At 48.7% G+C, this 14,307-nt stretch overlaps 1 protein-coding gene across 1 annotated transcript in view; it reads left to right on the plus strand.

Annotated features, from left to right (window-relative positions):
- Nucleotides 1-14,307, plus strand: part of NECAB2 (N-terminal EF-hand calcium binding protein 2) — a 29,075-nt gene that overhangs the window by 11,801 nt on the left and 2,967 nt on the right. The window contains exons 4-6 of the mRNA XM_010004441.1: nt 2,863-2,888; nt 5,083-5,180; nt 14,279-14,299. Of these exons, the coding sequence (XP_010002743.1) occupies nt 2,863-2,888; nt 5,083-5,180; nt 14,279-14,299 (145 nt within the window). The remainder of the gene's footprint in view (nt 1-2,862; nt 2,889-5,082; nt 5,181-14,278; nt 14,300-14,307) is intronic.

The following is a 14,307-nucleotide window of genomic DNA, read 5'->3' on the forward strand; positions in this document are numbered from 1 at the left end:
AAACCATCCCTGTGTACTTAAATGGCAGTGGGTGGGGAGCACCCAACAGCCCTTTTCATGCTCAGATTAGTGGCTGGGACTCTGATCTTGCAGAAGCTGCTGTAGGTTGAAAACTGAGTGTTTGGCTCCTATTTCTGTCAATGAAATTAGGTGCCAAGTGGCAAACAGAAGGTCTTTGCCAGCAGAAGGCATCTCTGAGGGTGCACATTGTGCTGCTGCAGTGTCCCTGGTTGGAAAGGGGAGAAGGTGGCCTGGAACAAAAACAGACTTGGATTTTCTTGATTTTTCTACTTAGGCAGACCTTTCCCTTTGGAAAGGAATCAGGCAGATGTGGCCTCCAGTATGCAGGAAAAAAACCCTGTGTAACATAGATTTCTTTAATGGTTTCTTCATTTAAAGCATCACTTGAACATTATAATATGCAGCTTAGCTAGTTGGGGTTATAGGTTCAGTAAGTTCTTTCATTAGTCATACTAATAATGTAAGGATGCTTAAAATGAAAAGCTTCTTCACAGCCAAATGTTTAGTAGATGAAAGATCTTAATTTTCTTCCCTGAAAAAAAAATGAGAACAACTTGTTGTGACTTTATTTTCTTTTTAGTTGCTTGTGGGAAGGTAGAATATTTGACAGCTGTGGTACCTGATGCTCATCTAAAGGTTTTCATTTCAAAGGGCTTCAGGATATGTGACCACTCCAAAAATCTCCCCTGAAAAGCAGTGCTGGGGGGAAGGGTTAGGGAGGCTTGAAACCCAGAGCCTGAGTTCTTGCATCACCAAAGATCCTACTGGGCATAACCCATGTCATTGGATCTGAGCCAAGCACATCCCTGGCATCATGTTCCCAGCTGGGCAGGGCAATAAAACCTCTGGAACAGCAACAGGGCCATGGCTGAGTGCCTGCAAACATCCCAGGAAATGCCCTGGGTCAGGCTCAAATATCCAGTGAGTGCTGCTTATAAATTTTCATCTGACTTTATTGAAGTCAGCTTCTGACTTCAGTCATTTCTTTAATTAGTCTGATTCTTCATGCAAGAGGGCTTAAAATCAAAAGCAGCTTCTCAGCCAAGTTAACATTCAAGCACAATTAAGTTGAAAAATATGATGGAGGAATATGAAGAAATAAAAGACCATTTTTGGCAGCAGCAACATATCAATTATTTCCCTGGGAAACCACGTGGAACACAATGAAATGCAGTAAGAGATATTTTCACAGCAATGTGCCCCAGCCACAAACCCTTAGGCACTTTGGTAGGTGCTCATAAACACTAACTGGCTTCTGAAAAATATTATTTTAAGCACTTGGTGGGTGATGCTGATGTTAAACACTGCTCCTGTGCCTGAGAGTTGGAGTTGAATTCCCAGGCTGTGCTGGTATTGTGAGAGCTTTGGTGACAGAGCAGCCATGGTCCTTGGGTGGGGCTGTGCCCATGTTGGAAATGCATCCTCTGGGTTTATTCCCCCCTGGGGAATGTTCTCTGCCCAGGAGTTGTTTCGTGTTGCCCTCACCTGCTGCCAGAGCACAGGGACTGTTTGCTCCAGAGTCAGCTCTTTCTGATGGGGTTTCACAGCTGCATCTTCAGTGGGTTTGGCTGTGAGAACAACAAGGCAGGGGGATCCAGCTTGGAGCATCCCCCACAGGGCTTGCAGGATGCAGTGAAGGGACTCCAGGGCTTGAGAAAGATGAGAGCATTAAGATAAAGGAGTGAAAAAGCTTGTTTTGCAGGGAGGTGCACGTGCCACCTGGGGCTGAAGCTCGTGCCAGCAGATTTGCTGCCAGCAGCTCCCACCCCATGTGTCCTGTGCTGTGTCCAAGCTGAGAGATGAGGTTTTTTATACCCTGACAGACATCAACTGCCCCAAATATGTGTGTGATTCAGTAACCTGTGCTTTCCTGGCATGAGGCAGGTTGGGTGGCACCTTCCTGGCAGCCAGCATCTCATGGGATGGAGATGTTGGTGTTCAGCTCCCAGCAGGTCCCACAGCTCAGCAGTGGTGGTGAAGGGGTCCCCAGTCCCACCACCTTGGGCTCTGCTTCTAGGGAGGACCCAGGCATGGGTGCCACACTGGTATTGAGAGCATCTTTTTCCCTAATCCACTTAACTGTGGCAGGTCAGGCAGAGCAGGGCTGAGTTTAGTTAAATAAACACCTTTCCAGGCCATAAATGGATTGATAAAATGTAATTCTATTAAGAGATCATTCCAGTGCTTGAAGAGCACTAATCGTTGGTGTGGGAATCTGAAGCACAAGGAGATTAGCAGCAACCTTTATTTCCTGAGCTGGGTGGCTGTTGAGGTGCTGGGCTGTCAACTACATGTTCATGTATCAAGAAGCAGTTGTGCTGTCCTGTCCAGAGGGAGCCTCAGGTGGGAACTCTGCACAGCCCCACGGCTGCTCTGGCTAGAAAAATAAATGGTGCCCACTTTTATTCCAAGCAAATGGGGGAGAAAAAACATATGAAAAATCGATTTCTGTGCCCCAGGTGGTGTTGCCAGGGGGGGTATTTGGGGGGAAGGCAGAGGAGTTGCTGTGCTGGGTGGGTGCAGGGTCCCACACACACACAGGTCTGCTTTTCCCCCTCAGGGAATGTCCAAAATAAGGTAGGAACCCATCCTGGCTGCAGGGACACTGGAGATGCAGAGATGTGGGGATGCACTGGGAGCCTTTGCCTCCTCTGGAGGGTGTGCCCACCAGTGGCTGGGGGATGCTGAGGGGTGGGTGACATTGTGGCTGAGTATCTGGAGTTAAGCCTAAACAAATCCTTACCATCCCCTTCATCTATCATCTATCTTCACATTAAAATGTTGTTTCTCTCTCTTTCTTTTTCCTGCTTTCTCCCCTGCCTTGTTCTCTCCCTCTTCCAGCAATGTGGACACCAAGGAGCTGTGTGGTGAGTGTGGATCCTCTCTGGGGACAAAAGCAATTGTTATGTGTCTGTGTTGAAGGATGTGGAGCTGGGGGGGCCTCAGCCCTTCTGCTGCTTCACCCCCTTATTCCACAGGAAAACTGGCAAAATTTTGCTTCATTTTCTTGCAAGACCAGAGGGGCCAGAGCTGAGTGCAGCACTTGGTTTCCATTCAGTAGCAAGCTGGACTTGGATTTCTGGCAATGTGGTGGCTTCCAGCCCCATTGTGAAGCTCAGCAAACCTTCTGCAATGTGCAGAAGGTGTTTCTCCTCTGGCAAAGGGCTGTGTTTCCCAGCAGGCTGCCTGAGGTGCTGCACCCCCCACAGCTCACAGAAATTAAAGGCTGAAAAGAAAAAATCCCTGGCAAAACTTTGTCCCACACCTTGACCAGAAAGGGAATATTTCCTGCTGGGGATTCTGAAGGGCTTTGCCTCTAGGGGAGGTGACTCCTGCTGCTCATCCAGGTGTGTTTTTCCATGGACACTTAGGAAATGTTTCCTGTGCCCCAGCTTTTTGGCAGGAGATGGGGGGACAGAGGTATGTGGCCTTGCAAGGGGCTCCTCTGGCTCTTCTGCTCTTATCCAGGATGCACAAGAACATCAAAAGCCACCTCAGCAGGTCCTCACCATTGACCTTCATCACTTTGCCAGTAATTACAGCCTCCAGAGGCTGGGAGTGGGTTATGCCAGAAAGGTGCTTGCTGGGGTTCCTGTGCCAGCACCAGTTACTTGTTGGGACATTGGGAGCATCTTAAAAGGGATTTCTTGAGCCCTGCATCTTATACGAGAAACTTGATGTGGTTTAACCCCTATCAGCCAGCACCTTATCAAGTTCTGGGTTGTTTCCCCTGCCAGCAAACACAACAACCAGCAGCACCCAGACTGCCTTAAACATGGTCATGGCTGGTAGTATTTCATACGCCCAGAAAATGCAGGTGCAGCTACCACATTGTGCCCACTGCCCTTCAGGTGACAAGAAATGTGGACATGGAGCAGTACAAACTGTCCAGAGGACTGGGGTGGACTTTACAGACGGGAGGTGCACAGCGACCTGGTGCAAACTGGTGCTGGCTTTGCTGGGGAGAGATGGATGGGATGCTCATCTCCTGAGCATCTATCCCATTGTTCAGCCATGTGGGAGCCATGAGCGAGGCCCTGTAGGACAGGAAGAGCTGATCTCAGATGTTCCTATGAACAGATAAGGCTGCAACAGCAGAACTGGACACTGTGGTTAAGTTCTCCTCCCAGGTGCTCCTTGGTTGTGCTCTGCCCACAGGAGCTCATTTCTCCTGAAATACAGGAGCCCAGCTACAAAGCTTTACCCTTTACCTTTCAGACCTGTTCAGTTTTTCTTTCCCAAGTAATAATAATAATAACACAAGTAAACACACTGCAGGGAGAATAACCTGGTTATCATGGAACAGCAAACAGCTGCTGCCAATCACACTGTGACATTCCAGCTTCTGCCAAACTCTTCCCCTTTGCTCCTCAGTCTGTAAATAGCTATAGGCACTTCTAATTAAGCCAGGATAACCTAATTAGTGGGTTTGTTTCCTGGAGTTTGCCTTGTTGCATTCTGCAGAGGTGTCACCTTTGTGTGAAGCTTCATGTCTGATCTCTAAGGAACGGAGCTGGTGGCTTTTAAAGAACAACTTTTGGCTGTAGCCTGTGTCAGGCACCCAGAAGCCAGGAGGGGTGAGGATGGCATGGAGAAGATGTGGACTCCCTCTTCATGGAGAGCTTGTGCTTTTGGGCCCAGCTCGTGGCTCTGTTCTCTTCCTTTTGAGGCATATTTGGCTCTCAGAAACCTCTGCAACCTGTGATGGGTGGCCTGAGGTGCAGATGTGATGGACATGTAGGGAGTCAGTGCCAGCTCACATAAACTGGGGTGAACCTGGCAGGTACTTGGATGCTTTGGGTGGCAAAGACTTTAAAATTAATGGAAAGAGCAAGATATGGTGAAATGCAGAAGTGGGCATGGAAATAATGCAGCTGCTGTTCCTTTCAGTGGGAGATACCACCACTCCCCACCCCTGCAGGACAAGCTGTGACTTTGGCTCAGGCTACAGAATACAAAAATATGCCTGCAACAGCCCTCTCAGGTTCTGCTTTCCACCAGTAAATAGGCCTTGCTGTCCCACTTCTTAGCCTTGACTCATGTCCCTCTTGGTGTTCCCAGACTATTTTGCTGACCACATGGGAGACTACGAAGATGTCTTGGCCTCTCTGGAGACACTGAACCTCTCCATCCTGAAGGCAATGGACTACACCAAACGGGTGAGTCCTCCTCACTGCTCCGTGTGCTCCTTGGGCTGGGGGAAAAAGGTGCCAATGTCAACTGAGAGCCTAAATCCCAAGGTCCTTGTCCCACTCAGCAGTGTTGTCTCCTCGTGCTGTCGCCTTCATGCCAGGTGTGGATCATCTCAGCAACAGGATGGCAGTGGATTTTTGTAAATAGCAGAGGAATTTGGGAAATCTTGGCCAGATTGTGAGCTGAGGTGGCAGTAAATGGTGACATGGTGGCTCTGAGGCCCTGTCCTGTGTTGGAGAGGCAGTCTTGGCTGTGCTGTGGCTTATGCTCAGGGTTGCCTGAAGCTTGAAGGTTCTCCAGGTGTCTTCAGACAACATGGCCTGTGAGTCTCTTGGGTGGGAATTAGAAAGCTTGAGTTCTTGGTAATGTCATTATAAGAGCTTCTGGAAACATCCTACTATAATACTGCTGTTAAGCACAGCTGGGGTGTTGGAAGGCATCGTGCCTTCCAGAAATACAGTCACTCACATGCACAGCTGCTGTGGTAGGAACCAGAGGGCTGTGTCTGTGAAGGACAACAGGGGAAATGTTCTGCTTGTTGTGGGCAGGATACCTCCAGCTTCTACAAAAATCCCCTGTGGACCTTAATGATACTGTCAGTAAGTGCCACTGGGCAGTGGCAGTGATAGAGAAACATAGTGCAGGTTATTTATCAATACCTAGAAAATCTGAGCTGATGTGCCAGGTGTGGGAGCTGCAATGTTCATTGGTGTCTTAAGGTGTTTATAGAGCCCCTGTTCCTTTGCAACCCCTTTTCTGTCCTTTCCACAGCAGTGGTGACTGGGCTATATTGGTGATATTTATTACCTTATAGATACCTCAGGGATTCACTCCAACTTGCTGTTTGTGATGCCTTCCCCCATTGCTTTTGGAATGCCAGGTTAATATATATGAGTAATTCCTCCCAGTGGCAGGGTGGCTTATTCCCTGTTTGTGGGTATTACCTTGCATCTGCAGGAGAAGCAGGATGGTGATTTGTAATCTGAATCCAAAAGAAGAGCATCTTTCACCCCTCTCTGCTGCAGCAGCTCCTGGGAGGATTCACCTGCCTTAATTGCAATGACCTAATTAATTGACCTAAACATGAGCTGGTCACTCCTGTCATGGTCTTATGGAGGGGACCGGGGAGACCCAGAGACCTGGAGACATCTTCCTCCTGTGACTCTGCAGGATCTCAGATGTAGACATCTCCCTTCTCCACAGCTCCATCCCAGCATTCCCAAAGCCAGCAGCAGCTCCCACCTTGTGCTGCTGTAACCAGGGGCCCCGTGCTGATGTCGGGGTGTTTAGGAGGTGCCTACATATAAATGTATTTTTAGAAACAGTGGGTCAGGGCAAAGACTGCCAAAGCAAGGGGTTTATGCCCCCCACCCACAAATCTGGAGCCTGTTGCTGTGTCTCTGCAGCTTCTCCCCAGATCCTGCAAGGGGCTTGGTGCTGATGCTGAGCCCCCTGACTCGTGAGCTCTTTGCTCGGGAGATGCTCCTGCTTCTCTCTGTTGAAATAAGTGTTCCATCAGCTGGAGAAAACTATTGATCACTGAGAATGTTCTTCATTCCCTCCTTCTCCCCTCCATGAAAGGAAGCATTAGGTGCAATGACAAATGAAGCCAACCCCCCTCCTGTGCTGGCTGCTGATGAGAGGTGCCTGGTAGCCCTGGTATTTAATTGCTGTTTGTATTTCTCACCTTAAAAGACAGCTGATTATTTCTTGCTCCTAAAAAGAGAAAGCAGCAATTACCTTATGCTGGAGGAGCTCATCAAGGAGCAGCAGTAATTAGATTCAATAGTGGAAGGTCTCATACAGCAAAACAAAATCTGTCCTGGTAATTATTTTCCCATACGACGATGACGTGTTGAAGGGGCTGTCAGTGACAGTGGGGAATGCAACAGTGAACTGGGGAGAAAAAACAACTTTCAGGATCTGAAAAGAGCTGATGGTGGGGAGTGTTCTTATGTAGTTCTCATTTACTGTTTCCCAGTGCTGTCAGCAAATATCAAACCCAATGTGACCGGGAAGGACACGCTCTGTGTGCCCGGTGTCGATGGGGGCTGGGGGTGATCTGTCCTTCCCACCTGGTTCCTGATCCCTGCTCGGGGCTGCCCACTGTGGGATGGTGCCCAGGGATGCACCAGTGCCCAGCAATGCCTCCAGCATCCCTGCCAGGCTCTGGGAGTGCCCAGGATGAGGGATGAGCCCCCTCTGGGGCTGCTCCTCCTGCTCCCTGCATCTGCCCAACAAGCATTTTGCAGCACTGGGCATGGGAAGACCAGCACAGCTGACCCTTAGGAGAGAGGGAAACCTTTACAAGCACTCTGTGAAGAAATCCCCAAAAATGCTGAGTTAAGAACACCCTCCAAGACAAAGCAGCTCAGATTTAAGGTTTAAGTGTTCCTGCCAGGCAGGTGCTGGTGGCCATTCTTGGGGTGAGCTGGAAGGAGAGTGCTTGGAAAGTAGAAGTGCCCAAAGCCAGAGCTGAAATTGCAGTTCCCCATCATGCACATGGAGTGGAATGGAGCTGATCTCACTGGTGCTGGTTGGGACAGGGCAGGGAAGGGCTGTGCAATGCATCTCCTCATATCATGGACCCAAACCACCTGTCAACACGTTTTCCTCTGAACATCATTACTTAGATACACATGAATCATCAAGTGAAAACAGCATGTACTGACCTCCAGTACCAGCTGCTGATGCTCCAGCAGCACCTGGGAGCTCAGAGGTGTCACAGGTTGGTAGCCATCATTTGTGATTTAAATTGTTCCTGCTGCAATTCACCCTTCTCATCTCTGCCCTGTGACATGTGGTGGCTCAATAATTGACAGGGTGGGTGGGAGCCTCTGTGATGGATCTGATCCCCCCACTGCTGGTGCCAGGGTGGCTCTGGGGTCTCCCCTGGCATCCAGGAACCAGCAGCTCACTCCAAAGAAGGGCTTGTTTGAGCAGTGCAGTCACAGCCCCAAAATGAGCACCATCTGCCACCAGTCTTGGATGCTAAAAAGGATGGATGGTTTTTTTTGTTTCTTTGTTGTTTTTTTATAGCACAGTCCAGAACAGCAATGAGTGCTCTCATTTGTATTCTTACCTGCCAAAATTGAGCTTGCCAAAGATGATATTGCTCTTTTTTGAATGATGACACCTCGAGATAAAATAGACAGTGGGAATAATCCTTAAAAATAATCTTTTCCACCCACTCTCTAGCTACTCCTTTATTTCATCCTTTCATTTTACTTGAGCAGGTTTTCTCCTGCTCTGCTGAACAAACCTGGTGCTCATACTGAGGTTGTCCCTGGAGCAGTGCATGGGAACAGCTTATCTCCTGGTGTTTTTTGTACCTGGTGAAGCCCAGGACATCCTGAGTTCTCATTGGCTTCCTCTTGGAAGTGTTTGGCTCTTCTTTAGGGGTCGGGATGTTTGCCCAAAGGACCAGTTTTCCTCTTCTGGGGGGCTCAGAGCATCATTCATCCTCACCTTTGCAGACAGAGATCTGCTTTGACAGGGAGAGATTAAGAGCTAATCAGGTTTTATTAGCTGGTTTTTTTTGCCCCTTTCTTGGATGGGTGATTTTCTGATGAACCACCAGCTTTGAAACCCTTCCATGATGCAGTTCAAGGTGTATTCATGGTGAATGGTTTTGGCTGCAAGGAGTGCTGATGAGGCAGTGAGTTGGTAAAGGCACAGTCATCTTTCCATATAGTTTGAATGAAACATTTCTGAACAATTTCAATATCCATTTCTATAGCAAGAAAATCATGATGTGAATTTCTGGAGAAGTTATGGAACTTTATAGTTCAAGAATAGCCCAAAAGGAAACAAGGAACATTCATTTAGCTTCTCAGAAAGTACTTCTGCAACTCTTCTCTGAAATTAATTTTAAAACAGTATCTTATTGCAAATTAAAGCAGCAAGTGCTACTCCAGTTCTGCAGGAGCTGAATTTTGCCCAACTTTCCCGTTCAGACTCCAGCCCAGAAGCTGATTCTGTGTGTGATGCCACTCAGAGTGATTTCCTTGCCAGCCCCACAGGGTTGTGTGAGAGATCCAGGAGCTAAACTGCCAAGAGCCCAGCGGGCTCTCTTAGGAAGGTCTCTCTTGGGGGTTATTTTTAGATGTAGATGTTTATTCACTGCTCTTCTGCTTGTCTGTCACTGCAAAATTCACATACATCACTCCTCACACTCTGAGAAGGAAGAGCATCTTCTCTCCAGGTCCTGCCTTGGCTCCAGGTCTCATGGACCTCCTACAGGACATGTTCTTCCTCCTCCTCCCTCCTGTTTTGAGGCTATTACATAAACTATAGGGTGAAGGGAATAAATCCACCAGACATCAGTGCTGTGTCTTGCCAGAAAGTCCAAGGGCAGCTTTGGAGGAGCCACCAAAAGGGACCAAGTCAAGGCACAGCCAGACTGAGCCTTCAGCAGCTTGACCATCCCACACCCTGACGTCTGCAGGGTCTTTTGAGTAGGTCCTGTTTGGAAACCAAAATCTGTGCTTTCCTCAGAAAACTGAGATAAAATACCTATTAATTTACAGTCTTGTGGGTACTAAATACAGCTCATTAGGAACTCGTGTTGAAGGGAAAGGCTAATTATAGCCAGGGTGTTCAGAAGCAGGAGATGGCGCTTCGTTTCCAAGCCTGTTCTTTGCCTGCACCTGGTCAGGGTGCAGAGGAGCTGTTTGATCCACAGGTGACCCCAGGGGGTGACTGTGGGCCAGCACTTACCTGTGTGTGTCCCTCCATCCAATGAGAACTGATGGGATTATCCTGCAGCAAGGAGATCTTTCTAACAATGAGAAGAACTGTGATAAATTGCTCAGGAAAGGTCCATGGCAAGAAACCTTCAGGACCAGACAAGACAAAAAAGAGCTGAGAAGGCTCCAGATGTATAAAAGGAGGATTTCACAGCAAAAGGCTTAAAACCCATGTGATGCCACAATCTTGTTTTATTTTTTAATCTGAGCAGGTGTCTTGTTGCTTCAGAGCCTTTTGGGGAATGCTGAGGGTCTTTCATATGTTAATGCTTTCATATGTTAATGCTTCCATTTATCAACTATTTAAGTGTCTGTTCTCTTCAGGTTTCTTCTACTGATTATGTGCCAGGCAATCAGTTTTGGGTCTCAGCTTGCAAAGGGATCTAAGAGTCAGGGGGAAGGGAAAGGAGCAAGAGGCAGGTCTGAGTGTTGCTCTAATTATAAGAAAATATGTCTCGGAAGAAAACAGGCAATTATGAGCAACGAATTTAAATCAGCCACTTGGAGGTTACAGCACAACACATGCCTGGTGTTTCAAGGATGAGTGGGTGGAAGATAACCTCTCCTTCATGCCAGGATGAGGTCTGACAGGGGTGTTTCATGGTGTGGCAATGGGTTTGTTGATGGGTTGCTGTTTTTTTAACTGGAGGAAGTGTGGGTGAAACAGACTGGCTCTGGTTTTTGTTTGAAAAGGAGCTTTGGAGGTGGCTGGAGTTCATAGAAATGGTAAATACCAGCCAGTTTGACCAGTTTCACTGACAACCAGCACTGGAAAACCTCCTTGGTTGGGCTGCAACACTGCCAGGCAAAGGGAATGTGTGGGGTTGTCTCTGGGGGGTCTCCCAGTCCATGGGTGGCACAGGATCATTTATATTTCACAGCCTGTGGTTTTAACGAGCTAAGTAGTGACCTTTAAAAATGCCAGCAGAGAAGCTTTGAGATGCTCAACAACCTCAAAAGTCTCCTTTCCCAGGCATTAGATACACAGCCATGGGAGCCCAGGGAGGGATGCTTGGTGTTGGCAAGTCCAAGCTCTCAACAGCACCAAAATCCCAGTGGTAACTTGCACAAACACCACCTCCCAAGAATGTTTTCATTAATCTGTGCCAGGATCTGGGCAGATTTGGGGCAGTTGGAGAGCTGGAAGAACCTTGGCAGGGCTTTGAGCAGCAGGCAGGCTTGTGTCTGTGATGCCAAAGTCTTTCTAGCCTTGAAAAAAATGGACTGGCTGGATGGAAAAGAGCTGGCTTGGAGAGGCCCCTCCAAGAGCTTCTGGCACAAGGCAGCTTCACTGAGCAGTAATTATTATATTAGCTCCATAAATATTTTAACTTCTCAAGCAAAGCAAGGAGGAAATAACTCTTCAGGGTGGAATTAATAAGACAAAACCTCATTAAATCTCTCTAGGACAGACTGACAAATGTTTTAATAAGGTGATGGGAAGGATTCCTTTGGAGCTTGTCTTCTTAATGACTTGTTTTTGTAAAACCAAGTAAGACAGAGGAGAGCCTGAGGGGTTCCTGAAAAGCTTCTGAGCACAAGCATTTCAGACCTGGCTCCTGAGGCTCCTGGCTCCTGCAAAATGTCACAGTTGGGCTGGCAAATGGCTGGGTTGGGGGGATGGAAAACCCACCATTGTTTTAATTGCAGAGCTCTTGGGCTGCCAAAAAGCATCAGATCTCCATGGACACCCCAGTGTAGCTGGTGTAGCTTAGTCCATCCACCCAAAGAATGTCCATGTAGGGAGCCAAGCTGATTGAAATGATCATGTGCATCACCTGTAGGATTTTTTTTTCTTAAAGCTGAGTCAAGATGATAGGCTGCAATTAGGTAATTAAATCCCAACATTTAACTACACATACTCTTGTAGCCTTCTATTCTAAGGGGCCCCCAGCCCAGGGAACAGCCACCCTCCACTGAGGCAGCAATCAGATCCCCAGCACCAGCAATCAGAGATGAGAGTTAATCAGAACCCATCTGTAATTATAGCAGAGCCTGCCTGAGCACCTGATTGATATATTTCTGGCTTCATTAGGGGCAGGGGGGCTGGCTGGTCACAGGCAGGGGAGAGCAGCTGTGGAGGAGGGGAACAGCAAAAAGAAACACTTTTGGATCCCAAATGCAATGGCATGTCTTTGCCAAGGAGATTTATTGATTTAATACACCCTCCTTAGCCAGAGTGGGGACTGTGGAAGGTGCATTAAATGCTAAAATAAGTGCCTGGGCAAAGGGGCAGTTTGGGCACGATGTGAGGCCCTTCCCAAGGAGGAAGATGAAGGTACCTGCCCATGCAGGTGTTCAGGTGTGACATGTATGTCTGTGTGTGTATATGTGTAATATGGTGGTTGGAAAGAATACACACAGATATACAGTGTGTTTGTATTTCACCTTCTGAGTGAGTTGTGGGTATTTTTCTAGGGAGAGGAGAGATTGTCCAGCTATCCAGGAATATTTGTGACTGCATTCTGTCTTTTTTTTTCCCCAACCCAAATGCTCAGCCAATGTTTTCACATCCCTCCCTGGGCTCTCTGGCTGTGTGTGTGTCTGGTGGTGGTGCCTGTGCCACTCACAGAGTGAGTGTGCTCAGTGTCAGGGTGTTGTGAATCTCATTGTTAACAACCAGCCAGTGAGCAGGTCTTCTAAACCATCTGACCTTGCTGTCAACCATTGCCAGGCCATGGAGGGTGGAGATAACTCAGAGGCCATGACTCTGGGTTGTGGGTTGTGTTTCTAAGGCTTTGACAAGGGAGGTTCCCCTTCTCCTGCCCCGTCTGCTGACATATCTTCCTATATTCCACACTGGTGCTGGCTTTTTGGATAGTGGTGGTACTGGGCTGTGCTGGGGAGCACTGGGACTATGGAGGGATCATGGTCTTGCTTGGAGAAAGGCTCAGATGGTGTCAGGGTGCTGCTGAATGCATCCTCTGGACCCAAGGAGCATCCTAGTGCTTGGTCCTGCCTCCAGCTGACCTGGGGTGTTCTGTGCTGGTGAAAGAGTAACACAGTGCCCTCCTTGTACCTTCCTCCCCACCAGCCCAGCAGGGGCATGGCCACATCTTCCTGTCCCCCAGAAACACCCTGGCTGGGACAGGGAAGGCAGCATGTTTCTGTGCTCCAGAGAAGTCATTAACCACAGCACAATCTGGGTGCTCCAGAAGCCATCAAGAAACCCATGCTCCTCCACCAAGTTGGGAGTGAGAAATCAGCTCAGCGACCAGTTTCCCCAGCAGGGTTGTTCTTCAGCTCATCCTTCTTTTATGATTTAAAATAGAAGATAAAGGCCCTCTGGGTTCTTTCAGAGCTGCTCTGGTTGCCATGGAGATAACCCTTGTTAATCACTTTGCCATAAAACAAGAATAGTTTGCTTTGGGAAGCTCAGGGTACTCATGTTGTGCTGCTGTGTGCTCAGGTAACTGGTGGTGCTGGGACCACTCCTGAGTTTGCTCATTGCCAGGGTGATGCTGGGAGCCAGGAGCATCCAACCCCATCTCCTGGCACCAAAAGGTTGTCAGTCCCCAAGGAGACCAGTGCCAGGCTTTGCCTGGTTCATGTGCTGTCCCAGCAGGACCTGATGGGTTGGAAGGAGTCTGAGCAAAAAAGGGACACCAGTGAGTTTGGGTGTAGAGGAGTCTTTCTTCACTGCAGGTCTTCATAGCTCTGCTGCTGAGTGGTTAAGTTCAGCCAGACCAGTTGGGCTGTTGTGGGACTGGTTGGAATGCTGCTGGGGGGGGAATGTTTGACTGGTTTTGTTGGTGTCAGTCTGGTTGTGGCAGTGTCCTGGCCCTGCTGGTGGCTGGTGGGAGGTGGAGGAGCAGGACTGTGCCATGGCCAGGGCTCCAAAAGGGTCTCCAAGGCACAGGAGGGGCCACTTTTCATACCTTCACCCACTGGCTCTTCCCCTGCCAGGCAATAGTAAGGAAATTTAAGATCACAGTGAGGAGACCAGCTGTGGGCTTGGGGGGGTTGCCTCTTGACATTGCTTGGTTTATCTACACCCTGTTTTAATGCTGATCTCTGTACTATCATTACCCATGTCTAGATACCTACGTATCTGTGATTGCCTTAAATGCTGATGTGCCCACACTCCCTCCCATCACATAAGTCTGTCCTGGGGGTTGGGGGGAGATGGATAATGAGGGGGGATCACTCTGTGTGTGTGTGAGGGGGTGGTATATGCTTCGTATAGGGTGGGACATCAGGTGCTCATTCCTCCTGCAGCCCTTACGTCTGGGGACACGGAGGGGGCCAGCAGGAGTGTGCTGGGGTGCTGTGGGAAGGGGGGGGTGCTGGGTGTTAACCCCTCTCTGCCTGGGCAGGTGTACGAGAGCGGCAGCAACGTGGACCA

This window comes from Chaetura pelagica, unplaced genomic scaffold, assembly GCF_000747805.2.
Source record: "Chaetura pelagica isolate M959 unplaced genomic scaffold, ChaPel_1.0 scaffold449, whole genome shotgun sequence".
Classification (NCBI taxonomy): Eukaryota; Metazoa; Chordata; class Aves; order Apodiformes; family Apodidae; genus Chaetura; species Chaetura pelagica.